This window comes from Sus scrofa, chromosome 7, assembly GCF_054392235.1.
Source record: "Sus scrofa isolate SSC_HxYL_T2T_F1_AM1 chromosome 7, Sscrofa_HxYL_maternal_Yorkshire_Landrace_v2.0, whole genome shotgun sequence".
Taxonomy (NCBI): domain Eukaryota; kingdom Metazoa; phylum Chordata; class Mammalia; order Artiodactyla; family Suidae; genus Sus; species Sus scrofa.
The window spans coordinates 37,247,853-37,273,478 of record NC_139389.1 but is presented as its reverse complement, the minus strand read 5'-3'; the positions used below and the strand labels follow the sequence as shown (position 1 = coordinate 37,273,478).

Genomic DNA, 25,626 nt, shown 5'->3' with positions numbered 1-25,626 from the left:
TAGAATATTTTTCTGTTGACATTTCATTTTTTTCTTTTTAGTGCTGAATCTGTGGCATATGGAAGTTCCCAGGCTAGGGGTCCAGTCGGAGCTGCAGCTGCCAGCCACAGCCACAGCCATAGCAACATGGGATCCGAGCCTCGTCTGCAACCTACACCACACAGCTCATGGCAATGCTGGATCTCCAGCCCACTGAGCAAAGCCAGGCATCGAATTCATGTCCCCATGTACTCTAATCTAAACAGTTACAATAGTAACATCAACAATCATGATAACAGATATAATAATGATGAAAAATTTCGCAGTATTGCAGATATTACCAGAATATGACGCAAAGTGAGCAAATGCTTTTGGAAAATGACAGTAGTAACATCAATGATCATGATAACAGATGTAATAATGATGAAAAATTTTGCAGTATTGCAGATACTACCAGAATGTGACACAAAGTGAGCAAATGTTTTTGGAAAATGACACCAATAAATGCTTAGTGCAGGGTTGCCTCAAACCTTCAACATGTAAAAAACACAATATTGCAAAGGTACGCCTGTCATGTTAGGCAGGAAACAGCATATAAAGAGGAGGCTTGGGATTTGGGATGGGAACATGCTGACCTGGATGACAGTACAGCCTCTTAGTAAGTCCAGCTTTCCTTAGGTTCATTGTTTGTGTCCACCAAGCAGCTGTGATATGTTTGTGAATAATGCCATTCAAGGAAGTTTGACACACATTACTTTGAGTCGGCTTCACATCCCTGTGAGTTTTCAGATGACTAGGCAGACTCGGAGTCTTCTTTCCTGCTGATCCCTGCGCTAGGACTGCCTTGTCCTGCCTTCTGATCTGGTCTTTCCCTCTAGAAACATTGTTTTAGCATTTGTTTATCCTTACAGAATTTTCAGTTGTATCAAGTGTTCTGTTCTTTTTCTCCTTTTTGACTTTTCTTTATGCCTTTCCTAAAAATTATAGGAGGAAACACCAACTGGAAGCCTCCCATCAACTGCAAGATCTATAATTACCTGAACAGAATTGGATGCTTCTTCCTTCATCCTCGCTGTAGTAAAAGAAAAGATGCTGCTGATTTTGCCATTTGTATGCATGTGAGTCATTGTTTTATTCAGAATCTAATGTGACTCTAGGACCCATTTGGATTTTTCTCCACTTGAATCAAAATGACACCGTAGATTCATTTCCAGTGCTGTATTGGTATAAAAGCATTTGCATCAGGTTCCGCTTGTGACTGTGGAGGGCAGGAACCCATAGCAAATGTTTACTGCTTCACCTCCAGTTCCCTAGCAGAGTCTCAGCTACTCATAGTGGACCCTCAGCTATTCCTGAGTGAATGATGTGGAGATGACTCTGCTTGATGCAGAGACACTTTAACACTGTAACATCTCTGAGACTGGGAGGCACCCTAACAATCACTGTTGGCCCGGGGGGAATTTGCATTTGTTTCTGGCTCTGCCAGTCACCTGGAGAAACTGCCTGCTTGGGGGCTTACGTGTCACACTGATATCATGAATGTACCCTGAAACTTGTTGACTGCTGGGGCGTTTGAAACCACAGGATAATTTCTTTTTCCATCCAGCCAGTGTTAAGATTGAGTCATGCCAATTACTTGGCCTCCCTTTTCTCTATGGCAGATTCTCTTTGTATTTACCCTTTAGGTGGAGTGTGGAGCCCTTTTCATGCTCCACCTTGATGTGGGGGCCTCCTTTTTTGACTCTTCTGGCTTTTTTTTTTTTTTTTTTTTTTTTTCCATTCTTAGTGGTACATAAAAATAGCTTATCCTGCAATCACAGCACTTTATCTTTGGTTAAATGTGGTATATGTCATTTATGCGCAAGATCTTTATGTCGTACTTTGGTGGGAGTAAGGGAGCAAGCTGTATGAATTAGATGAAACTTGGCTGGAAGCTCACATGCTGATTTGTATCAACATATGCCCCTTGTTCCACTCAGGCTGGCCGTCTCGACGAACAACTGCCCAAGCAAATTCCTTTCACCATTCTCTCTGGAGATCAAGGTTTTCTGGAGCTAGAGAATCAATTTAAGAAGACTCAGAGGCCAGCACATATACTGAACCCTCACCACTTAGAGGGAGACATGATGTGTGCCTTGTTAAATAGCATATCTGATACCACCAAAGGTACGCAGCTGCAGACACGGGGCCACCCGCCCAAGAGGAGGAGGCCTCACTGCTGAGAGACCAATAAAACTGCTGTCCGCTAGTGCCCTGCTGCCTGCTCACTAACCGCCATGCGCCCGCACTTCAAGCCTTGTTTGTTTTTTTTCTTACATTCATCTTTAGTGTATTAGAGGGAGAATGAATACATAATTTTCTGGAGCCTTTTTTAATCTAATGGATAAAATTTATATTCGTTTATATGATATAACATACTTAGGATTTGAAACATGTTAGTACAGTTTTGCAAAGCTCAGGGTTTAGATAATCATTTTGTTTCTAAAATTCTTTAGTTTTTCAAAGGCAAAGTGCTTATAGGAAAAACCAGAAAAAAGACAGCTTTTCAGGGTTGGGCTTGACAGTAAGTAACATAGTGAAGCCCTGAGGGATCTTTATGGCCTTGAAGGGCTGGGCACTAGGCCCTCCTTACTCTTCTCTGCCTTCCTATTAGGTTGTTCAGTGAAGAGACGTGCACTAACCAGGATTTAAGAATAGGGGTAATTCCACAGATTCTGATGGGTTTTCTCATAATTTCTGAAATAGATGAGAGTAGAAGAGAATAAAAGTAATTTTTAAACATCCTAATAACTTGCAGCCATGAATAGGATTTGAAGGTATTGATAAATGACCTCAATGAAAAACTGACTACTTTTTGGAATTTTTATTGTATGCCTTTAAATTTTCCAAGTCTACTCTCTCAGCAGTTTTCTTCTTTCAGTGTATTTAGAGCCAATTTTTTTTTTTGTTTTTTTGTTTTTAAATCTTTAGGGCTGTACGTGTGACATGTGGACGTTCCTGGGATAGGGGTTGAATCAGAGCTGCAGCTGCCAGGCTATACTGCAGCCACAGCAACACAAGATCTGAACCTCATCTGCAACCTGCATAGCTCACCACAGTGCTGGATACTTGAACCCACTGAGCAAAGCCAGGGGTCGAACCCGCATCCTTGTGGATACAAATCGAGTTCTTAAACCGCTGTGCTGTAACGGGAATACCTAGAACCACATTTTGGTTGAAAATCTATTCTGAAAAATTTTGCTCTAATTGCTTATTGCAGGGGATCAGTTCACTTCTGCAGATCATTAAGCCACTGGCACAACTGTGCTCTTTAAAGGAAAATCAGCTCTGTTTTGCATATGTATGGTCATGCTTTAGTACTGAATTCTATCTTCCTATTCTGTAATTTTTGTTTTCATTCATTTGCTTTTTCTACCTTTGGCTTTTTAAACCTCTTTTTCTTCCACTCTTTAACCAACCTTTCCCAGATCCTTAACATCTACGTAATATCTTGTAAATTATTTAAATTTTCACCTTTGCCACTTAGGCCAACCCCCTTGTCTTTCTCCTGTGCTGTTGCTTTGAGGAGCATTTCTTTTGTAATTAAGAATGTGAAACTTGTTATGGATTTGCCTTTCTTTCAACCTTACTTGGAATGAGAGCTGCACATGAGCAGGTCTGCATGGGTATAATAGGGTTGGGGGTAAGATATGGGATTCTGTTATATACTGAATATCTCATGATCTAGGTATTTTTTTAAAAAATCACTCATTCATAATCAGTGTTCTTTTGAACTTGCTGCTCTTTTGGGGCACATGTGTACTTTATTCTGAGTTTTTGTGAAGTAGAGATTATACATTGCAGGGTGTGGGCTTTGGTTCAAATGCTCACTTTGCTCCTAGCTGTGTGAATTCAGGCAAGTTATTCAGCTTTTTCTGAGCCTTACTTCTCGTATCTGTACGGTTCTAGGAGTTAGTGATATGTGTATTGTCTGGCATAGCATAGGAAACACTGAATGAAGATACTAAGTAGCAGCCATTGTTAATTATGACAGCTGTAAAAAGAAAATGCCAGCACTAACCAGTATATGTTTTTTTAGTTTCTCTTTTCTTTTATTTTAATTGTGGCAAAATATACGTGAGATTTACCATCCTAACACATTCTTTTTTTTTTTTTTTTCCTTTTTAGGGCTGCACTTGTGGCCTATAGAAGTTCCCAGGCTAGGGGTCGGATTGTAGCTACAGCTGTGGCCTCTGCCACAGCAACTTGGGATCTGAGCCATGTCTGCAACCTGCACCACAGCTCACGGCAATGCTGGATCCTTAATCCACTGATTGAGGCCAGGTATCAAACCCACATCCTCATGGATCCTAGTCGGGTTCGTTAACCACTGAGCCATGAAGGGAACTCCCAGCATTCTGAAGTATACAGTTGAGTGGTATTAACTGCATTTACATTGTTGTGCAGCCATCACCACCATCCATCCCCAAATTATTTTCATTTTGCAAAACAAACTCCATACCCATTAAACACTAACTCCCCATCCCCTTTTCCCTAGCCCCTGACAACCACCATCCTGTTTCCTGTCTATAAATTTGACTAATCTAAGTACTTTGTGTAACTGAAGTCATACAAGCTTTATGTTTTTGTGCCTGGCTTAGGTCACTGAGCATAATGTCCCCAGGTTCATCCATGTTGTAGCCTCTGTCAGAGCTTCCTTTCTAAGGCTGAATAATAGTCCATTGTATACCCATGTACATGTATGTGCCCCCTTTTGCTTAATTATCCATTTATCCTGTTAACAGACATTGGGATTGCAGCCATGCTTTAGCTGTTGAGCATGGGTGTACAAATATCTCTTCAAGACCATCCTTTCAGTTCTTAGGAGTATATACCCAGAAGTGGAACTGCTGCATTATGTGGTAATACTGTTTTTAATTTTTTGAGAAACCGCCATATGACTTTCCACATGGACTATACATTTTACATTCCCACCAATAGTGCACAGTGGTTCCAGTTTTTCTACATTCTTGCCAACACTTATTATTTTCTGACTTTTGTTTGTTTGTTTTGTCTTTTTGCCATTTCTAGGACTGCTCCCACGGCATATGGAGGTTCCCAGGCTAGGGGTCAAATCAGAGCTGTAGCTGCTGGCCTACACCAGAGCCACGGCAATGCAGTATCCGAACCGCATCTGCAACCTACACCACATTTCACGGCAACGCCGGATCCTTAACCCACTGAGCAAGGCCAGGGATCTAACCCGCAACCTCATGGTTCCTAGTTGGATTTGTTAACCACTGCGCCACAATGGGAACTCCTGTTTGTTTTTGATATTAGCCATCCTAATGGGTGCAAAGTAGTATCTCATTTTGTTTTTGATTTCCGTTTCTGTAATGGTTAGTGATACTGACCATCTTTTCATGTGCTGTATAGCCACACTGCAATTTAAAAGTAATGAAAATTATTAAAAATTAAGTAGCAAAAAAGTGTAGTCTTTTATATTTGTTTTGGCCATACACACTGCATATGGAAGTGCCCAGGCCAGGGATCAAATCTGAGCTGCAGCTGCAACCTTGTCACAGCCGGGCAGTGCCATATTTTAAACCTGGTGCACCATAGCAGGAACTCCAAAAAGTATAGTCCTTAGGACACTTTTTATTTAGGTCTAAGTTTAAAGATGTTTTTTAACTCTAAACTTAAAAAAAAAAAAATGGTGAATCATGGAGTTCCAGTCGTGGCACAGCAGAAATGAATCCAACTAGAAACCATGAGGTTGCGGGTTTGATCCCTGGCTTCACTCAGTGGGTTAAGGATCCAGCATTGCTGTGAGCTGCAGTGTAGGTTGCAGACATGGCTTGAATCTGGTGTTGCTGTGACTGTGGTGGGCCAGCAGCTATAGCTCTGATTGGAACCCTAGCCTGGGACTCTCCATATGTCGAGGGTGGGGCCCTAAAAAGCAAAAAAAAAAAAAAAAAAAAAAAAAAAGATGAATCATAGTTCAGACAGTTTGATTTAAGACAAATTTTTTTCTTCATGGAAAACTGAAAGGAATCAAATTACCTAATAATAAACCTTAAAATAAGAAAATCAAACAACAGTAACTTTCTTATAACTTTTTCCCTTCACCTTTCCTAACAAATGACTTTGTGACCAGTAGAGTAATAGTTTTTATTAAGAAACAGTAATTAATATGTATTTGGACTGAGAAAACTCTCAACGTCCACAAATACTGCAGCTCTCTTTGGACCTGTAGGGTAATTTTAGTTATCACATGGTTACCAGGATAACTCTTTTCATCTAGCTTAATTAGCTCAGTGTTCCGGCCCCAGATTTGACTACCAGTTATTTTAAGGCAGTGTGGTTTGGGGTAAGAGTCAATGGACCCTTTTAAGAATCTAACAAAATCTTTATCCCATAAAGTACATGTGTATACAACATCACATGCAAATTTCAGGGGATCTATAGTTTCAAGTCTCCTAGTAACCAAACAGCCAACCACAGAACTCTCTTATCTTTAGGATGTGACAAAAATTCATACTATAAGTAACATACAGTCGAAGGTTCTTTCATTTATCATTATTTTAGAAGCAGTGTGATGTTTTTCAGGTTCTAAAAAGCTCTGCCATAGCATAGACAAATGATACAAGTTTGAACTTCTTTTTTGTTTGTTTTTCTCTTTTTAGGGCTGCACTGGTAGCATATGTAGGTTCCCAAGCTAGGGGTTGGACTGAAGTTGTAGCCGCCAGCCTACACCACAGCTGCAGCCATGCGGGATCCGAGCCGTGTCTGCGACCTACACCACAGCTCACGGCAACACTAGATCCTTAACCCACTGAGCGAGGCCAGGGATCGAACCTGCATCTTCATGGATGCTAGTCAGATTTGTTTCCACTGAGCCATAACAGGAACTCCAGCTTATTCCTAACTTTTCAAAACATTCCACTATTAGGACCAGTGAATGGCTCTGTTCCTCCTCTGTAAACAGGAGGAGTCTGTTGAATACTGTCAGGAGAGTGAGTGATCACATGGCAGCTTATACTTTTCTTGGCCAGTTTTTCAATGAATTGAATGTTTCTTCAGGAGATCCTTATCTCATTAGAAACAGAGGCATTTGGAAGTTGCTGGTTCTGTATAAGAATGTCCAGTCATTTGGCTGTAAGGTCTTATGTCTTTGCTTGGTAGGGGCTGGAACTTTAGGTCTCTGACTTGGTTAGGGTAAATCAGTTACCCTCTGTTGTTGTAGGGTGAGCCTGTAGACTTAAGTTTGAGATTTGAATGTGTCATGGTTTTTGCCCTGAAAACTCCCTCTACTTTTATGCATCAAGGTTCCAGGACCAGCACCAGCATTTTGGTAATAGCTTTAGAGATAATGTAAAAATATTGATCTGTTCTTAATTGACACCCTTGGCTCCTTATCCTTCTTCAATTCTATTTTATTTTGTACTCATTTTTACTTTTTAAAAATTTGCCAAGGAGTTCCCCTGTGGCTCAGCAGGGTGAGGACCCAGCATTGTCACTGCATTGTCACTGCCATGCTGTGGGTGCAGCCAAAAATAAAGTTAAAAAATTAAAAATTAAAAAATAAAAATTTGCCCAGATATATGGATCTTTTCTCTTGATCCTAATCAGAGGAGCCATGTAGACTTTTCCTTTTCTTTTCTATTTTGGCCGCCCTGCAGCATACGGAGTTCCTGAGCCATGGATCAGATCCAAGCCAACTTTTTAAACTAAGCTGCAGCTGCAGCAACACTGGCTCTTTAACCCACAGTCTGGTGGTCTAATCCCAGTGCTGCAGCAATACTGCTGATCTCATTGAGTCACAGCAGGAACTCCTAGACTTTCTTCTTTTAAATCTTTTACATTTTATTCACAGATATGTGTTCATTCTAACTAAGCCTCATGTTTCAAAGATGCAGTTTTCACTTGTCACTTAAATGTTTCCAAGAAGAAGAAAGGGAACTTTTATTGAGGCCTGTTGTGCATAGCCAGCCATGGTGCTGTCTGCTTTATATGTGTGGTTTTTGAAGATGTTTAAACATGTTACAAAAACTTCTAACACATGTTGTTTAATCCTCTTTGCTACACCATGAGGGCCATAGGTCCAGGAAGGTTGAAGTAGCTGCCTGGGGTCACACAGCGGGTGTTTTTCTCTTTATCAGTGTCACCTGCGAGGGTGGAAGCTTTCACTGACACACTGACCTGACTTTCTGATACAGAGAACCAGGCTCTTACCATGTCCCTGAAGAATGAAGATGCTGGGATATGTTCTGTCAGTCTGACAATATTGCAGTGTGTGCAGATGCCAAATATGAGAGGGGTTTTTTTGTTTGTTTGTTTTTGTTTGTTTTTTTTTTTATATTTAGGAAGGTCCTTTTTGTTTTTTAAGAAAAAGAGGTTTGATTGTGGGTTCTGGTACTTTATAAAGTGAATGGTCAAGCGTTGCCTAAGAAGGTTCCCTAGGATCTTCTGTCTTGGAGGTAAAGCATGCAGCCCCATTTTCTTTCCTTCCACCTGTGGAGGAGTAGTCTTTCGGGTGGGCATGTGCTGAGTTAAGGCCACCACACCTGCACCATTTTTTATATACCCTTGTGACCTTGCTCCATCTTGTAGGCCACTCTCTGTGAGATAAAATAACTGTGCTGCCCTGACAGGACAGGTTAATTGTTTTGTTTGTTTGCTTTTATTACTTTCCAGACTGTTGGATTATTGCACCTACCTCAGTCACAACTTGAGGACTCAATTTCTGAGTTGCCATATTCCGCTGTTTAATTAGTGACCACGATTGCTTATATAGTAAATTCTCTGCACTCTGAATGATCTGTTTATATAATAGAACTTGACCATATCTTATAGGTTAGTTTCAAGAATATTGATTTGATTTATGCAGGATTTTCCTTTTAAAGACACAGTTTGTGTATTCAGTTGTTTTTAGTTCTTCAGTAATTAAACATCTTCCTTCTAGTTTTATGTAAAGTATGAGCTTTCCTAGAATTTTTTTTAGGCAGTGCAAGGATGAACATGGAGTTCCTGTTGTGGCTCAGTGGAAACGAACTCAACTAGTATCCATGAGGTTTCGGCTTTCATCCCTGGTCTCACTCAGCAGGTTGAGTGTCCAGGGTTGCCATGAGCTGTGACGTAGATTGCATACTCGGCTCAGATCCTGTGTTGCTGTGGCTGTGGTTGAGGCTGGTAGGTGCAGCTCTGATTCACCCCCTAGCCTGGAAATTTCCATATGCTGCAGGTAAAAGCAATAAATAAATAAAGTCATCTTAAAAATTGAACAATAGAATAGTTCACCCATACTCGAAAGTGTCGATGATTGAAGTGGTACCATGTCCTGTTGAACAGGCACTGCATAAAATAGTTGATGCCTGCTGTTTCCTCAACCTGTTAATGAGAGCATGTAGATTGTTGCTTTGGGCCCCCATCCTAAATATCTATAAGATATAGTTAATTCTGTGCAAGTTAATGAAAATAGGGAAGAATATTCATGATTTTCTCTCTTATGCAGGTGGGGCCGTTGGAGGCAAAGGAAACCTTTTTTTAAAAAAAAAAAAAAAACAAGTGGCCACACCTGTGGCATATGGAGGTTTCCAAGCTAGAGGTCGAGCCACAGCCACTGTGGAAGCAATGCCAAGTAGTTATGTTGTGAGTCACATGGAAGTCCAAAGGAAACCTTTTAAAATCTTTACAACCTGATGTCAAGCTAATCCTTATAACTTAAACCTGCAGTTTTGCCTTAGGCTTGATGCAGAGATGAATTGTTTAGGCCAGTTACAACATGCTATTTTTGACTGGCCTTGACTTTGAATTGTAATAACAGAAACCCTGGGTATTTTCTCTTTGTTCCTAATGTCTTAAGACTTAGTTTTTTGTTCTTCAAATTGTGAATATTTCACCACAGCTTGAAAGATTTGAAGTGGTAGATGTATATAACAGATAATCAAAAGAGCAGTAGTTTTGGGTTTTTTTGTTTGTTTTTTTGCTGCAATAGTGGGTTTCTTTGCTGCCGTGGTGAAAGGTTACTTGTAGTAGATTTTTATAGCAGAGTAATATAAGAGAAATATAGTTATTTATAAACAATGATAGGAGTTCCCATCCTGGCCCAGCAGTTAACAAGCCCGACTAGCCTCCAAGAGGTTGAGGGTTCGATCCCTGCCCTTGCTCAGTGGGTTAAGGATCTGCTGTTGCCGTGAGCTGTGGTGAAGGTCGCAGATGCGGCTTGGATCCCACGTTGCTGGGGCTCTGGTATAGGCTGGCAGCTACAGCTCCGATTGGACCCCTAGCCTGGGAACCTCCATATGCCTCGGGTATGGCCCTAAAAAGACGAAAAAAAGAAAAAACCCAATGATATCTTTAATTTTTGAAGTGCGTATTTTAAGTTTTTACGTATTTTCACATAAGCAAGTATGTCCATATAATTTGTGTTAAGGTGTTTAAATCCTGATTCAGTCACTCTGATAGAAATTTATTTAAAGGTAAAGTGATAAGACAAATACTGGGTCCCCAATGGAACCATGTTCAAATTTTAAGTGACTTGTCACACCTGGTCAGTTGTGTCATTATTTCAGAGCCTTAGATCTTTCATTACAAAGCATATAAGACATCAAGTGAGTTTGTACCATGCAGAGGCAAAGTTAATATAAACCTATGGTTTCTATAGACATGAATGCATGTGATTTTCAAAATGCAGAATTTTATCTGTCCCACTTTAAAAAAAATTAAAATGATTTCATGGAAATTACACATTGGAATAGTTCCCTTGTGATGCAGCAGGTAACAGGATCTGGTGGTGACACTGCCGTAGCACAGGTTCGATCCCTGGCCCTGGAACCTCCAAATGCCATGGGTGCGGCCAAAAAAACCCAAACAAAAAAATAAAATAGGATAAACAGAGTTTATTTGTGAGATCCAAATAAACATACCAGCTTTATGAAATTTATAGTTTTTTTTAAAGTGCTAGAATTGTGTATTTTTTCAACATGCTACAAGAACTTTTTCAAATAATTTTTTGAATATGAAGCTAAAATTGAATTGCCTACTTCATTCATTTAAAATTTTTTCTTGATTTAAGTATTATTATTTGGTAAGATTTTAAAAAGCCAAACCTGTAGGGAAAGTTGTGTAATACTATACAGATGGATTGTAATTAGTAAGCTCGGGTGGGGAGAGGTCATTGAAAATAATATTGTCTTAGGCTACGTAAATTATGGCACAATAACTTTTTCAGAAGTACATTTGCATTTATTGATTCTGCCTTACAGAATGTGACAGTGATGATAACCTGGGTATCAAAAGTACTTCAATGGGAGAAGAATTCAGATCCACAGAAGGTAATATAATGGAGTTTAATCTTTTCCCAACCTGACTGTATCTGTATGTGTTTTTAATTTCTCCCTCTCTTACTTCTTCTTCCTACTCTCTTCTATCCCTGAGGGTTTTTTTTTTTTTTAAGTTGTTCTTTTTCTTTTTTTTTTTTTTTTTTTTTGTCTTTTTTGCTATTTCTTGGGCCGTTCCCGCGGCATATGGAGGTTCCAGGCTAGGGGTTGAATCAGAGGTGTAGCCGCCGGCCTACGCCAGAGCCGCAGCAACGCGGGATCCAAGCTGCGTCTGCAACCTACACCACAGCTCATGGCAACGCCAGATCGTTAACCCACTGAGCAAGGGCAGGGATCAAACCCGCAACCTCATGGTTCCTAGTCGGATTCGTTAACCTCTGCGCCACGACAGGAACTCCCCATTAAGCTGTTCTTTTTCGTTTTTAAAATTTTATTGGAGTATGGTTGACTTTCAGTGTTATATTAGTTTCAGGTATAGCAAAGTGGATCAGTTTTATATATATATATATCCATTCTTTTTCCAATTCTTTTCCCACATGGGTTATTACACAATGCTGAGCAGATTTTCCTGTGCTATAGAGTAGGTCCTTGTTAGTTACCTATTTAACATATAGACGTGTGTATGCTTTAATCCCAACTTCCTAATTTATCCACCCTCCCACCCTCCACCCTCCGCCACCGCAGTTTCCCCTTTGGTAACCATTAAGTTTGATTTCAAAATCTGGGAGTTTGGTTCTGCTTTATAAATAAGTTCATTTCTATCTTCTTTGCTTTTTAGGGCTGCAGGTGCGGCATATGGAAGTTTCCAGGCTAAGGGTAGAATTGGAGCTGCAGCTGCCAGCCACAGCCACAGCCACAACAATGCCAGATCCAACCTACACCGCAGCTCAGGGTAATGCTGGATCCTTAACCCACTGAGAGGGACCAGGGGTCAATCCTGCATCCTCATGGATACTAGTCGAGTTGGTTTCCTCTGAGCCACAAGGGATTCCCCCCCCTTTTTAATTCTACATATAAGTGATATCACATGATCTTTGTCTTTATCTAACTTAGAATGATAATTTCCATCCATGTTGCTGCAAAAAACATGCTTTGTTCTTTTTTATGATTGAGTTGTATTCCATCGCATATATGTACCACATCTTCTTTATCCATTCCTTGGTCTAAGGGTATTAAGTTGCTTCTATGTCTTGACTATTGTATATAGTGCTTCAGTGAACATTGGGGTGCATGTAGCTTTTCAAATTATGGTTTTCTCTGGATATGTGCCCGGGAGCGGGATTGCTGGATCATATGGTAGTTCTATATTTAATTGTTTGTTTTTCTTATTTGGTTTTTTTGGCTACACCCGTGGCATGTGGAAGTTCCCAGGCCAGGGATTGTACCTGTGCCACAGCAGCCACCCCAGCCATTGCACTGACAATGCCAGATTCTTAATCCACTGAGCTACCAGGGAATTCCTCTATTCAGTTTTTGTTTGTTTTATGTCCATACCCACATCATATGGAAATTCCTGGGTCAGGGATTGAATTCAAGCCACAGCTGTGTCAACGACAGATCTTTTAACCCACTGCACCATGCTGGGGATCAAACTCACACCTTTTCAGTGACCCGAGCCACTGCAGTTGGATTCTTAAGACACTGTGCCACATCAGGAACTCCTATGTTTAGTTTTTTTTAAGGAACCTCCATGCTGTCCTCCGTAATGGTTGCACCAGTTTACATTCACACCAACATATAGGAGGCTTCTCTTGTCTTCTGTCCTCTCATTTAAAGGATAATTTGCATTTTCCCATGTGAGATGATTTAGGGGCTAGAAGAGGAATCAGCCAGTCCACTGTCTAGTTTGTAAATAGGTTTAGGTATCTGTCTGTGCTGCCGCTTGCACACTGCTGGAGCAAGGGGAGCGTTCATGACATAAACAGTTTAGATCCTCCCTGTCCCACAACCAAGCCTAAAATAATTATTTTTGGGCCTTTGCAGGAAAAGGATCCTGTCCACAGGGCTAGGAAAAGATTTTAGTTTCCTAATTTTACTTTATTTTTAGTAGTATTAAATTAGGGATATTTAAACTACGCAGTGGAAAGGAAGCACTTATATCTGTATATTAATGGACTTTTTCTATAAATTAGCTTTTTCCTCTCTTCTTAAGAGAAAAGCTGTTTCTTTCCATATGTTAAAGAGAACTTTTTTATTACTTAGATCATTTACTGGCTGTACCACCATTGGGATGTGGTTTTTACTTTTTTTTTTAATAACAGATTTTTTTTTTTTTTTTTACTAACCATGGGGGAAAATGAAACAGTGAATTTTAGAAAGTACTTGTAGCCTCAGTGGAGAAGTTGAAATTCTTATGTTGGCATCTCTGACATTTTAGGTCAACAGAAGGAATCTTTGGATACATTCCAGTGTGGAATTTGTTGGTGGAGATTTGAGAATGTGGATGTGTGAAGAGGGAGGGCAGCGTGGCAGAACAGTCACTAACAGAATGGCCCCTGCTGTGCTTCTGTGCATTCTTGTACTCACCTAGAATGCAGTCAGTCTGACCAGAAGCATAGTGGGAAATTTAAGTCTGGCGGTGGAATTGAGTCTTCCATTTAGTGAGGTAGAAAACTCCAATCTTTTGCTCTTATAGTAAAAATTAACTGATTAAACAAAGTTGGCAGTAAATCTACAGCCTAATTGGAAACAAGTTTTCTGACCACCCTCTTTTCCCAACATGGTCTTACAAGGTCTAGCCCGTGCTTAGCAGCCACGTAATGATGAATTAAACAGAAGAAAGAACTTTTGTGAGATTTAAACAAACTGCCAGCTAAGGTGCTTATCAAGGCCACGAAAAGATAAACACCATGGAGTATCTGAGTCATTCAGATTTTGCAGCCTTTGTTTGTTATCCATGGAAAGTTCCAGACAAAATTATAACTTTTAAATAACCACACTTGGGAAGCCTTGGCAGTTTTGTGGGCTCCTGGCTTACCCAGGAAATCTGAGATGTGTGTGACCGAATGTGTACGCCCCCCCCCTGATTGAAACGTTGTTTTGTGTGCATCTCATCCTCACTAGACTCTGAGCTCCTTAGGGAGGAGGTTCATGTTTCATTTGTCTTTATTTCAACACACCTAGCACAGCGTTTGGCACTAAGTGACTGCTGAACAGATAAACTTAAAACATTAGAGTTACTAGGATCCATCTCCCTATAACTGAATAAAGGAAATTAAGATAGAGGCCATTTGGCTGGGAGAATTTTGGTTGGTTTTGTTGACCTGCACTGTGGAAGCAAGGTGATGTTCTAGTCCAGACCTGATAGCAAAACTCAGAAAGTTTAAATAACACTTTTATTTTATTTTTGGCCACGCCCTTGGCATGTGGAAATTCCTGGGCCAGATATCGAACCTGTGCCACAGCAGTGACCCAAGCTGCTTCAGTGACAACGCCAGATCCTTAACTTGTTGTGCCCCAAGGGAACTCCCTTTTTTGCACCTTTCTTCTCTTTCTGTGACCCTATAATATGTATCTTAGTCCATCTGATGGTATCCCATATGTCTCTTAGGCTCTGCTTAACTTTTCTCCAGTTTTCTTTCTGTTCTTTATCAAATGAGATAAATTTATCAAACAAGATAAATTGTCCTGTCTTCAAGTTTGCCTTTTTTTTTTTTTTTTGGTCTGTTTAAATTTGTTAATCTCATGAAATTAATTTTTCATTTTGATTGTACTTTTCAGCTCTAGAATTTGTATTTGGTGGCTTTCCATAATTTTTCTTTATTGACATTCACATTTTGTTCATATGTTGTTTTCCTAGTTTCCTTTAGTTCTTTGACCATGGTTTACTCTAGCTCTTAAGTATATATATATATCTTTTGTCTTTTGTCTTTAGGGCTGCACCTGCAGCATATGAAGTTTCCCAGACTTGGGGTCTAATCAGAGCTACAGCCGCCGGCCTATGCCAGAGCCACAGCAACGCCAAATCCAAGCTGCGTCTTCGGCCTACACCACATTTCATGGCAACGCTGGATCCTTAACCCACTGAGTGAGGCCAGGGATCGAACCTGCAACCTCAAGGTTCCTACTCGGATTCATTTCCGCTGCGCCACAATGGGAACTCCAGAACATACATATTTAAGACAGTTGGTTTAAAGTCTTTGTTTAGTAAGTTCAGTGTCTAGGTGTCCTCAGGGACAGTTTAACTCAGGTTTTTTCTCTTCAAATGGCTATCCTTTTCCTATTTCTTAGTGTTATTTGTATTTCTGTTCTTTTTGAAAATTGGGTATGCAAATATTATAATGTAGTAAATGAGATTCTGTCTCTTCCCCTGAGTTTGCAGTCCTTGATTGTTAAAAGACTGCAGCTGTCTATTTTGTTCAGTTACTTTTACAAACTCTTTTTATAGAAGCTATATTCCATGTCATTACTGGTCATTGAAGTCTCTGTTCCTTTGGCTTGTGTTCAGCTACTATTTTGATAGACAGTTCCTTGACTAGCAGGAGCTAAAATAAACACAAAACCAAACCTCTCACAGGCTTTGCAGGTTGACTTTGTGCTGGGGCCCTTCATCATTTAGCCAGGCTTGCACGGAGCCTACAGATGAGCCAGTGGTGAAGGCTTAGAATCTTCTCGGTTATTTTCTGAGCATGCACCCTGTCCTGGGTATGACCTGGCTTTCTAAATTCCCCAGTATACATGGGTGCTTTCCAATGCCCTAATTTCCCAAAGAGATTCTCTTCATGGCTTTTCCTCCCAAGTATTAGGTGTTCTATTTATGTCTCAACTATAATCTTTTCCCCAGGCCATGTGGGCTTTTTGTTTGCATTACAGCGTTTTTGAGCAATGCCTGCTGCTTTTCTGCCCTGAGTGGGTTCTGAGCTTGGTAAAGCAAAGATGAACGCCTTGTGTCAGTCCTTCAGGTAGTCCTCAGACAGATTAGAACAGACAGACACAATAATTTTTAAGTTCTGCTCTGCTCTGTCTGGAACCAGGGACTAGGGTTCCACAGTAGGAGTATGAGACTGCTGCAGAGACAGGGAGATGGTGGGGAACGGGCAGGTGAAAATACCTACTAGGCTTTCCTACTGTTTTTATGTTGGTCTTTTTCTTGATTTAGTGTTCCCTTGGTTGCTGTGAATCTTTGAGTAAATGTAGACTTTTGATAAAAGTTGTTTCTGACAGTTCCTGCTTTTCTTTCAGTGTTTCTGTGGAACGATGGGTGTTTGGATCTGCCTGTTCTACCATTTTTTTGAGTAACCACTCTAGACTAATTTTATTTCTTCTTCTTCTTTTTTTGTCTTTTTAGGGTTGCACCCACGGCATATGGAGATTCCCAGCCACTGTGTCATATTGAAGTTCCTAGACCAGGCATCAAACCTGAGCTGCTACAGGAACATCACAGGATCCTTAACCTTCTGTGCCACAAGGGAACTCCCTTCTGAAGAGTCTTTTGACAGTAGATTTATTTTCTTAATATATATAGGTATTAAGGTTGTTTTTTCATTTTGTGTCAGTTTTGGAGAATTGTGTTTTTCAAGAAATTTTACCTAGATTGTCAAATGTACAAATGTAAAGTTTTTTGCAATAATATTCCTTTTTTTTTTAATGGGTGCATGCATAGTTCCCAGGCCAGGGATTGAATCCAGGCCACAGCTGCAACTTTGCCAGATCCTTTAACCCACTGCACTGGTCTGGGGACTGAACCTGAGCCACTGCAGTCAGATTCTTACTTACTGTGCCACAGTAGGAACTCTGGTATTTATTATATATGATTTATTTCTGTATGATCTTGTAGGATCTCATTTTTTCCTGATATTGATAATTTGTATTTTCTTTCTTTCTTGATCAGTAACTAGAAGTTTATCAATTAATTTGATCTTTTCAAGGAATTAACATTTCTTTAGTTGATAATTTCTTTTTAGTCTGCTTTCAGTTTCATTGATTTCTGCTCTTTATTATTAACTTTCGTCTATGTGGGGTTTAATTTTCTCATTTTTTTATGGCTTCTTAATGTGACACGTAGATTGTTGACTTCTTATTTTTTCATGTAAACATTAAGTTGTTTATTTCCCTCTAAACCAGAATGAGCAGGCTTTTTCTGTAAAAATGCCAGGTAGTAAGTATTTTAGGCTTTGTGGGTCCTGTGGTCTGTGTTACAGTTACTCAGCTCTGTGATTGTAGCGTGAAAGCAGCCATACACAATACACAGGAGTGTAGATATTGCCAATAAAACTTAGAGTTCCTGTGTGGCTCAGCAGATTAAGGATCCGGTGTTGACGTGGCTTGGGTTCAGTCCCCCGAGTGCGGCCAATCAATCAATCAGTCAATCTAACCACTGAAGAGAAAGGATAAAACGAAACGACAGAGAAACCCAACACCACAACTTTAATTATAAAGATTGCCAGTGGACTGGATTTGGCCCACAGACTATAGTTTGTTAACACTATTTTTTGCTGTATTTCACATTTTTTATATCTTATATTTTTACTATCAGTTTGAAATATTTTCTAATTTTACTCATATTTTCTCCTTTGACCTATTGGCTTTTGGGAAGTATACTGCTTAATTTCCAAATATTTGAATGTCTTATTTTTCATTTCTAATTTAATTTTTGTGGTAAGAGAATGTACTATGTAAAATTTAAATCTTTTGAAATTTTTTGAGACTTTTATGGCCCGCCATATGGTTGTCTTGATGAACATTCCATATGTACTTGAACAGAATATATTTTCTGTGTTTTTGAGTAAAGTACTTTATAAATGTCACTAGATCAAGCTGGTTAATAACATCGGATCTTCTTTATCCTTACTGATTTTTTTATCTAGTTGATCAATTGCTACAGTAGGAACAATGAAGTTCTTCATCAATGATTGTAGATTTGTTTTCTCTCTTAGTTCTGTCTGAAGTTCTATTTTTATTTTTAAATTTAATTTTTTTTTTTTTTGTCTTTTAGCACCTCAGCATATGGAGGTTCCCAGGCTAGGGGTCAAATCGGAGCTGGAGCTGCCGGCCTTCACCACATCCACAGCCACGTGGGGTCCGAGCTGTGTCTGCAGCTACCACAGTTCATGGCAATGCCAGATCCTTAACCCTCAATTCACTTTTAAAAAATTTTTAATATATTTTTTAATGGCTGCATTTGCAGCATATGGATGTTCCTGGACCGGGGATTGAATCTAAGCCAACACCAGATCCTTTGACCCACTTGGCTAGGCTGGAGATTGGACCCACACCTGTGCTGCTGCCCCAGCTGCCACAGTCAGATTTAACCCACTGTGCCACAGTGGGAATGTCTGTTCACTTTTTAGCCCTTTTCTTGAATTTTTATGGTTGCTCTAAAGGTTACAATATGTATTTTATCCTTTTGTTATAAGCTCTACAAGAAAATGTTATTTTTTGCTTTCAATGATGCTTTTTTAAGGAAAAAGAAGAAATGTATAGTCTTTTATATTTACCCACATAGTTACCATTTCCAGTGACCATCATTCTTTCCAATAGATTAGTTTCCATCTGGTATCATTTTCCTTCAGCCTAAAGAACTTCGTTTCTGTTCTTATGTAATACAGTTTTGTGAGTGTCAGATATTCTGGTTTTGTTCATATGAGAATATCTTTATTTTCCCTTTAATTTTGAAGAATATTTTTTCTGGCCTTAGAATTCTGGTTGACTAGTATTTTTTTCCTTATAGCACTTTATTTATTTATTTTGTCTTTTTGTCTTTTTTTAAGGCCACTTCCAAGGCACATGGAGGTTCCCAGGCTAGGGGTCGAATTGGAGCTGTAGCCTCCAGCCTACACCAGAGCCATAACAACTCGGAATCCGAGCCACATCTGTGACCTACACCACAGCTCTCAGCAACGCCAGATCCTTAACCCACTGAGCACGGCCAGGGATTGAACCCACAACCTCATGGTTCCTAGTTGGATTCATTAACCACTGAGCCATGACGGGAACCCTCCTTTAGCACTTTAAAGATGTTATTCCATTATCTTGTCTTGTGGCCTCCATTGTTTGTCATGACAAGCTGCCATAATTTGTATTATTGATCCACTATATGTAAAATATCATTTTTTCCCTCTTGTTGTTTTTAATATTTCCTCTTTGTCCTTGGATTTTAGCAGTTATTGATCATGTCTCTAGGTGGTGGTGTCTTTGTATCTTACTCGGAGTTTTCTTAGTTCCTTGTATCTGTAAGTTTCTAGGTTCCCCCAATTATTTCCTCAGTTTTTTGCCTCACTTTCTGTCTGTTTTTTTCTTTTGGAACTCCAGTTATACATATGATAGGTAGCTTAAATTTATCCACAGTTTTATTCATTTTTCTTCCAGTATTTTTTCTCTCCATTCTTCATATTTGGTCATTTCTGTTCAGTCTTCATGTTTATTGTTAACCCTTCTACTACCTCCATTGTTAAGCTGACCTAGTAAATTTTCCATTTCAAATACTGTATTTCTCAGTTCTAGAATTTTCATTTAGCTGTTTTGTGTTGTTTGTTTTAAGTTTTTATTTCTCTGTTGAGATTTCCTATCCACTCAGCCTTAGTATTTTTTTTTTGGCCACACTCAGGGCATGCAGGGAGTGACCCAAGCTACAGCAGTGACAACACCTGAGCCTTCACTCGCTGTGCCTCCAGGGGACTCCCAACTTTAAGTCTTGGAGAATATAACTTTTCTAAAGTCTTTTTTTCTGCTGGTTCCAGCAGCTTAGCTGTTTGGGGTCAGTTTCTTTTGACTCCTCTTCCTCTTGACTATGGGTACCATTTCTTATTTCTTTGCAAATAAAGTGATTTTTGATATTTACTGGATATTTTGTAGATGCATAGTTTAGATTCTCTGAATTGTGTTAACCTCATCTGAAGAATGTCGGTCGTTTTTTGGATTTTTTTTTTTTTTTTTTGGTAGGTAGTTAACTTGCTAGGCTCAGACTCCAAACTCTGCTTCCTCCACAGCAGGCAGTAGCTAAAATTGCTTACTTCCTTCAGCTGTCCAACTGTTGTTTTTCACCGAGAACCTTGGCTTCTCTCCTGGGTATGCACAGTTCAGAAGTCAACCAAGGATTTTTAGATTAGGAGCATCCTCTTCTGTTACTTTCTTATTTCTGCTGGTTGCCTTCTTTCTTTGCACCCGACCCCCGCCGCCAGCCCCACCTTCCAGCGTCTCTGTCACACTCAACTGTCTCACTCCTCAGTCCACAAGGAATTCTGCATCTTGTCTCACAAGGATTCAGGCATGCCCTAAGGCAAAGCAGAGCCAAAACAAAACCATAAAGCTGCAGATTTAACCCTGTGCAGTTCACTTCTTTCAGTGATTAACTTCTCTCCTTTTTCTGCATGATGTTTGTTGCTCTTCAGTGCCTCATTCCTTTTTCCAGTTACTGCCCCTTCATTCCTTCCCAAAGGTTAGTGACCATGGTCAGGTCTTGAAACACTAGTTTAGTAGCACTTGCTATTGAACTTGGTCTAAATGGGATCATGTAGACCATTCAGTAGAATTTTCTGTGATGATGAATATGTTCTATTTCTATACTAATATGGTTGCCAAGAGTCATGCATGGCCATTAAGCATCTGAAATCTGGTTTAACTGAGGAACCGACTCCTCTAAGTTTTATTTTATTTTTTTATCTTTTTAGGGCCACACCTGCAGTGTATGAAGCTTCCAAGGCTAGAGGTCGAATTGGAGCTATAGCTGCCAGCCTACACCACATCCACAGCAGTGTGGGATTCCGAGCCACATATGCAACCTACACCATAGCTCACGGCAACGCCGGATCCTTAACCCACTGAGTGAGGCCAGGGATCGAACCTTCGTCCTCATGGATGCATGTCAGATTTGTTTCTGCTGAGCCATGAATTCTTTTGGGTCTGGATGCCTTCAGTCAACACTGTTTTACAGATTCATCTGATTGTTAGCACATGGCTTTGGTTTCCAGGACCTGTATAATCATTTTACATACACACCACAGTTTATTCATTGTTTATAGACATTCGGTTGGCTGCTACAAGTGGTGCTGCTGGGAGCAGTTTCACACATCTCTTGGTGCACATCTGTCCATGCTTCGCGGGATACATACTGAGGCATTGACTTGCTTATGTTCACTTTAGGTGGTTATATGTGGTTATGTGGTGTAGGTTGCATATGTGGTTTATTTTTTCCAAGGTGGTTGTTCCCATTTCTTTCACTCCATTAGTAGATAGGAGTTCCCATTGATTTACATCTTTTGTAGAATTATTGGTCTTTTTAAAAAAAAATTTTGGAGTTCCCTTGTGGCTCCATGCTAACAAACATGATTGGCATCCATGGGGATGCACGTTTGATCCCTGGTCTTGCTTACTGGGTTGGGGATCCTGCATTGCCATGAGCTTCGGTATGGGTCATGGACAAGGCTTGGATCTGGTGTGGCTGTGGTGCAGGCTGGTGGCTGTAGCTCCAATTTGACCCCTAGCCTGGGAATTTTCATATGCCAAGAGTGCAGTCCTAAAATGCAGTAAAAAAAACAAAAACAACAACAAAACCCAACATTCCTCACCATTCTGCAGTGTTGCCTTTGTTATCAGCCAAGATTCCATATAAGCATGGGTCTGTTTCCTGAGTCATATATGCTGTTCTCTTGGTGTCTTCATCTATTCTTGCACTGGTACCACATTCTTAGTTATTGTAACTTTATAATAAGTTTTCATAAAAATAAATCTTGTCACCTTTTTCTTCTTTGCAAAGAGCATCTTGACTTTTTAGTGTATTTCTTCATCCCTTTGAATTCATCTTAGGGCAACTCACTGACCTAAATCTAGCTTTAACTAACACAGTGTGTAGTAGCTTGTGATATTTTAAATTGCAGACTATACCACACTAGTGCCCAGCTCAGAGGAAGGTGTAGCTGTATCTTAGAGGAATTATTGGCACCAGTGAACCATGCAGGCTCTGGGTGACTGTGGACAGGATGGGATGAGATAAATCTGGGGTGAGAAGCTAGCGAAGACCAATAGATGGACACCTAGCTCCACCTTCTTGGACATCATCATTCTCAGGAGAGGGAAAGAAGGTTTTAGGAACCCAGGAATGTCTGTCTTGCTCACTGTTGTATGCCTGTGCCTGGCATACAGTGGGTGTTCAGTAAATATTTGTTCAGTGAATGCATGTGTCTATAATAAATCCTTCTCAGAAGACATGATACAGCCATGAGTTTCACCCTTTGCCTTAGATACCAGAAAAGCTTTATGAAAACTGAATTTTTAAACTGCCTTTGAGATTTTGTCATTTCATGGTTTTGCCTTTTTATTTCTATAGTCTTATGTGATTGCCTTGAGTCTTTTTGAAAATACATAGTTGGGTGTTTTTGTTTTTTTGGTTTTTTTTTTTTTTTTTTTCATGATCAATCTAGTGATTACCTGTCAGTGATTATGGAAGTTTGTTGACTTTCTGTATCCCTAAATGGAAATAATTTACAAGTTTCCTAGCATAGTAGGCTCATACATATTAGAATTCAGTTTGCGATTATATCCAGCTTCCCTTATTTCAGAAGAGTCAGAAGAAACTGCTAAGTTATCCTCAGTTTCTCCAATTTGTATTTCCTCTCCTTCCTGAAAATATTCGTTGATGATGCTTACATAAAGCATATCTTTATTTGGTTTCTGCTCTAAATATTAAACTTCTCTTTCAATGCAGATGTGGAATTAGAAGAAGCAATTAGAAGAAGTCTTGAGGAGATGTAATTAAAGATATTACCACACAACATCAAGTGGCCTTGAAGAGACTCAGGATAATGAATTTTTGAGTTTTCTAAAGGAGACTAGAAATCTACTAGTGCAGATGTATTTGAAAACACGCTTTTTTTGCTTTCATATGTTCAAAATATGATATTGCTTTGTATTTTTGTGCTACTTTGCAAAAATGTATAGAGGAATAGAATACATGTTCATGCAAATACAAATCATGTGTTCTAAAACAGGTGTCACCGTTTCCCAGTTAATGTTGAAGTCATATATTTAGGTTAAAGGAATTAAAAAAAAGAAAAGAAAAGCTCTTGACTATTGTTTACATGTTTCCCAAATAGAGTTTGTTTTTTAATTTTATTTGTACTGTACAGATAATTCTAGCTTATTTTTTTAGGAGTGAAAATGAATATAAATAAAGCTGCCATAGCTCACTTTTTCTGTAAAGCCTACGTCTGATGTGGCACTAATACCTAATGCCTTTGAGATCTTCGATTATGATTATTGGAAGAGAGTGATGGAAGTGACCGTGGAAACATGAAGTTCCCCAGCAGTGTTCTCTGTGGGTGTCAGACGGGCAGTCCTGCTTTAATTAGAGCAGCACATCGCTGGGATGTAGAAAAGGAACACCTCATTTCTTAGAAAGTATTAAAAAGAAACTTCTCCATTCCCTTTACCTGCTTAGACTTTTATGTGACTTGTCTTATCTCCTATTTAAAGGGAACGATGTAAAAATATTTGCATAGAATTAGACTTATTTTTAATAATATTGGTCCTTTTATATGTATATTTGTGTAATCATAGTATTCTTCAGATAATAATGTTGAAGGTCTGCTCAGGAGTAATCTTCCTTTACCCTTTAAAATTTCTGTTTCATATGGAAGTATCTTCATTTTAGTTATTCATTAAATTGTCAGTTTCCTACAGCTGGTATCACATACTTAATTTGCAAGTGTTGAGTTCCCACTGTGCTAATAACAATATTCCATAATTAGATGACTCAGAAGGGGCTTGTCATACTATCTTGTGCATATGTTTCATGTTACTTGAACAGAAATGTCATCTCTAAAGATTTCGAGTTAGTAATTACTTACCAAATGTAAAATTTTCTCTAAGTATAAATTTTTCTTTAAGAAAAAAAAATCGGGGCTAGAACTTTGTTTTTTCTCTACAACTAGATAATTTAGTGTGAAATACTGTTACTGTTTTTTCGGTTCACATTGGAAACCAATTTGTTTGTATTTCTTAAGATGTCAGTTCTAGTTCCCTGGTGGCTCAGTAGGTTAAGGATCTGGTGTTGTCACTGCTGTAGCTCGGGTTCAGTCCCTGGCCCCAGAATTCCACCCCACCCTGCCCCGATGTCTGTCCTACCTCCTTGAAGTTTTTTTAAAAGTAGACATCATAGCTTGAGAATGTACCAGTCATTCTTCCAGAGCGACCACATTGTGGTTTTGTTTGTTAAAGGACTTAAGCAAGGCTTTGGGAGGGAATCGCTGGGCCACACCTTGAGGACATCTGCAGGAGCGCACTCAGTAGTGAGCCTCAGAAAGGATGTCTAGCAAGAAGATGCTCCGGCAGATGCCGCAGAGCAGTATCACAGCAGCAGGCGGGATGCAGCCCGTGTTCTGGTAGGAGGCTTCTGAGGTGTGAATGGTTGAGAGGAACTGAGGCTTTTTCTATGACAGGAGTGGACTGTTTCACCATGACCCTTAAAATACGGTAATTGGGTTGTTTAACGTTTTAATTAAGAATAGTCACTGACTGTATAATCTACTTACTAAGCAATTAAAAATCATTTTAAAATTACTTCATACTTTGTACTTAATTTAGCTATAAGGAGGAGAGGTAGTTGGTAGATGTTACAAAAAGTTTTGTGCATTATTATCAAGAGTAAATGTTGCTAACATTGACAGTGATGCTTATATTTTGGGTTTTTTTCCCACATTTTATTGTGATTCCCTTTTTTTCTTTTAAAAATGTTTTTATTGTGATTCCTTCTTTTTATACCTGAATAACAACTTCCCCAAAGGGATGATGGACATGTTTATTCTAAGAAGGATATATAGATAATGTATTGGTAGCATCTGCTCAGTGGTATCATTGATTCTCTTAAATAAAAATTCCTCAGTTAAGAAGGTGGGGTTTTTTTTTTGGATCCTTGGTGTCCTACCAGCCCAGCCCTTTGTCCTATTTCTTACCCGCCTGCTGGCCTGGCTCTCCTCTCTGACATCGCTGGGGAACAAGACACGGGTTTGTTCTGGGCTCCCTTGGCAAGTGCAGCTCTGATACTCAGCAGGCTGGGGCTCAATTTAAAGAGCATCATTTTTTTCTTTTCAATTTCTTTCAAATCATTTATTTGTTCACCCACTCACAAAGTATTCTTGGCTACTTACCATGTGTTCGCCACTGTTCTCGGCACTTGAGATCCCCCCCCAACACACACACACACAAAGCCCCCACTCTGGAGCACTCGGGGAGGGGGTTGGATAGAACCTCGAATGATAAGATAGTGAAACAGGGAAGGGGGGAGAGCATGGGGCTGGGCAGGGGGAGGCAGTTATTTCCAACAGGGTGGTCGGGAAGGACCCTGACCAGGTGAAGCTCAGGAGACCTGAAGGTGGGCGAGCTCTAGGAAGAG

General features: G+C 39.7%; 1 protein-coding gene across 15 annotated transcripts in view; it reads left to right on the top strand.

Moving 5' to 3' along the window:
• The window catches only part of ZNF451 (zinc finger protein 451), an 83,477-nt gene extending 58,357 nt beyond the window's left edge, over positions 1-25,120 (top strand). For 14 of the 15 annotated variants that reach the window (XR_014809949.1, XR_014809947.1, XM_084967871.1 and 11 more), the window contains 4 exons: positions 967-1,097; positions 1,959-2,145; positions 11,226-11,294; positions 22,942-25,120. Coding sequence is in view for 12 of the 15 variants with exons in the window: in XM_084967871.1 (XP_084823997.1) it covers positions 967-1,097; positions 1,959-2,145; positions 11,226-11,294; positions 22,942-22,988 (434 nt within the window). In the remaining 3 variants the exon portion in view is untranslated. The remainder of the gene's footprint in view (positions 1-966; positions 1,098-1,958; positions 2,146-11,225; positions 11,295-22,941) is intronic. The other variant, XR_014809948.1, reaches the window with a different exon arrangement.
• Positions 25,121-25,626: the final 506 nt, after the last annotated feature.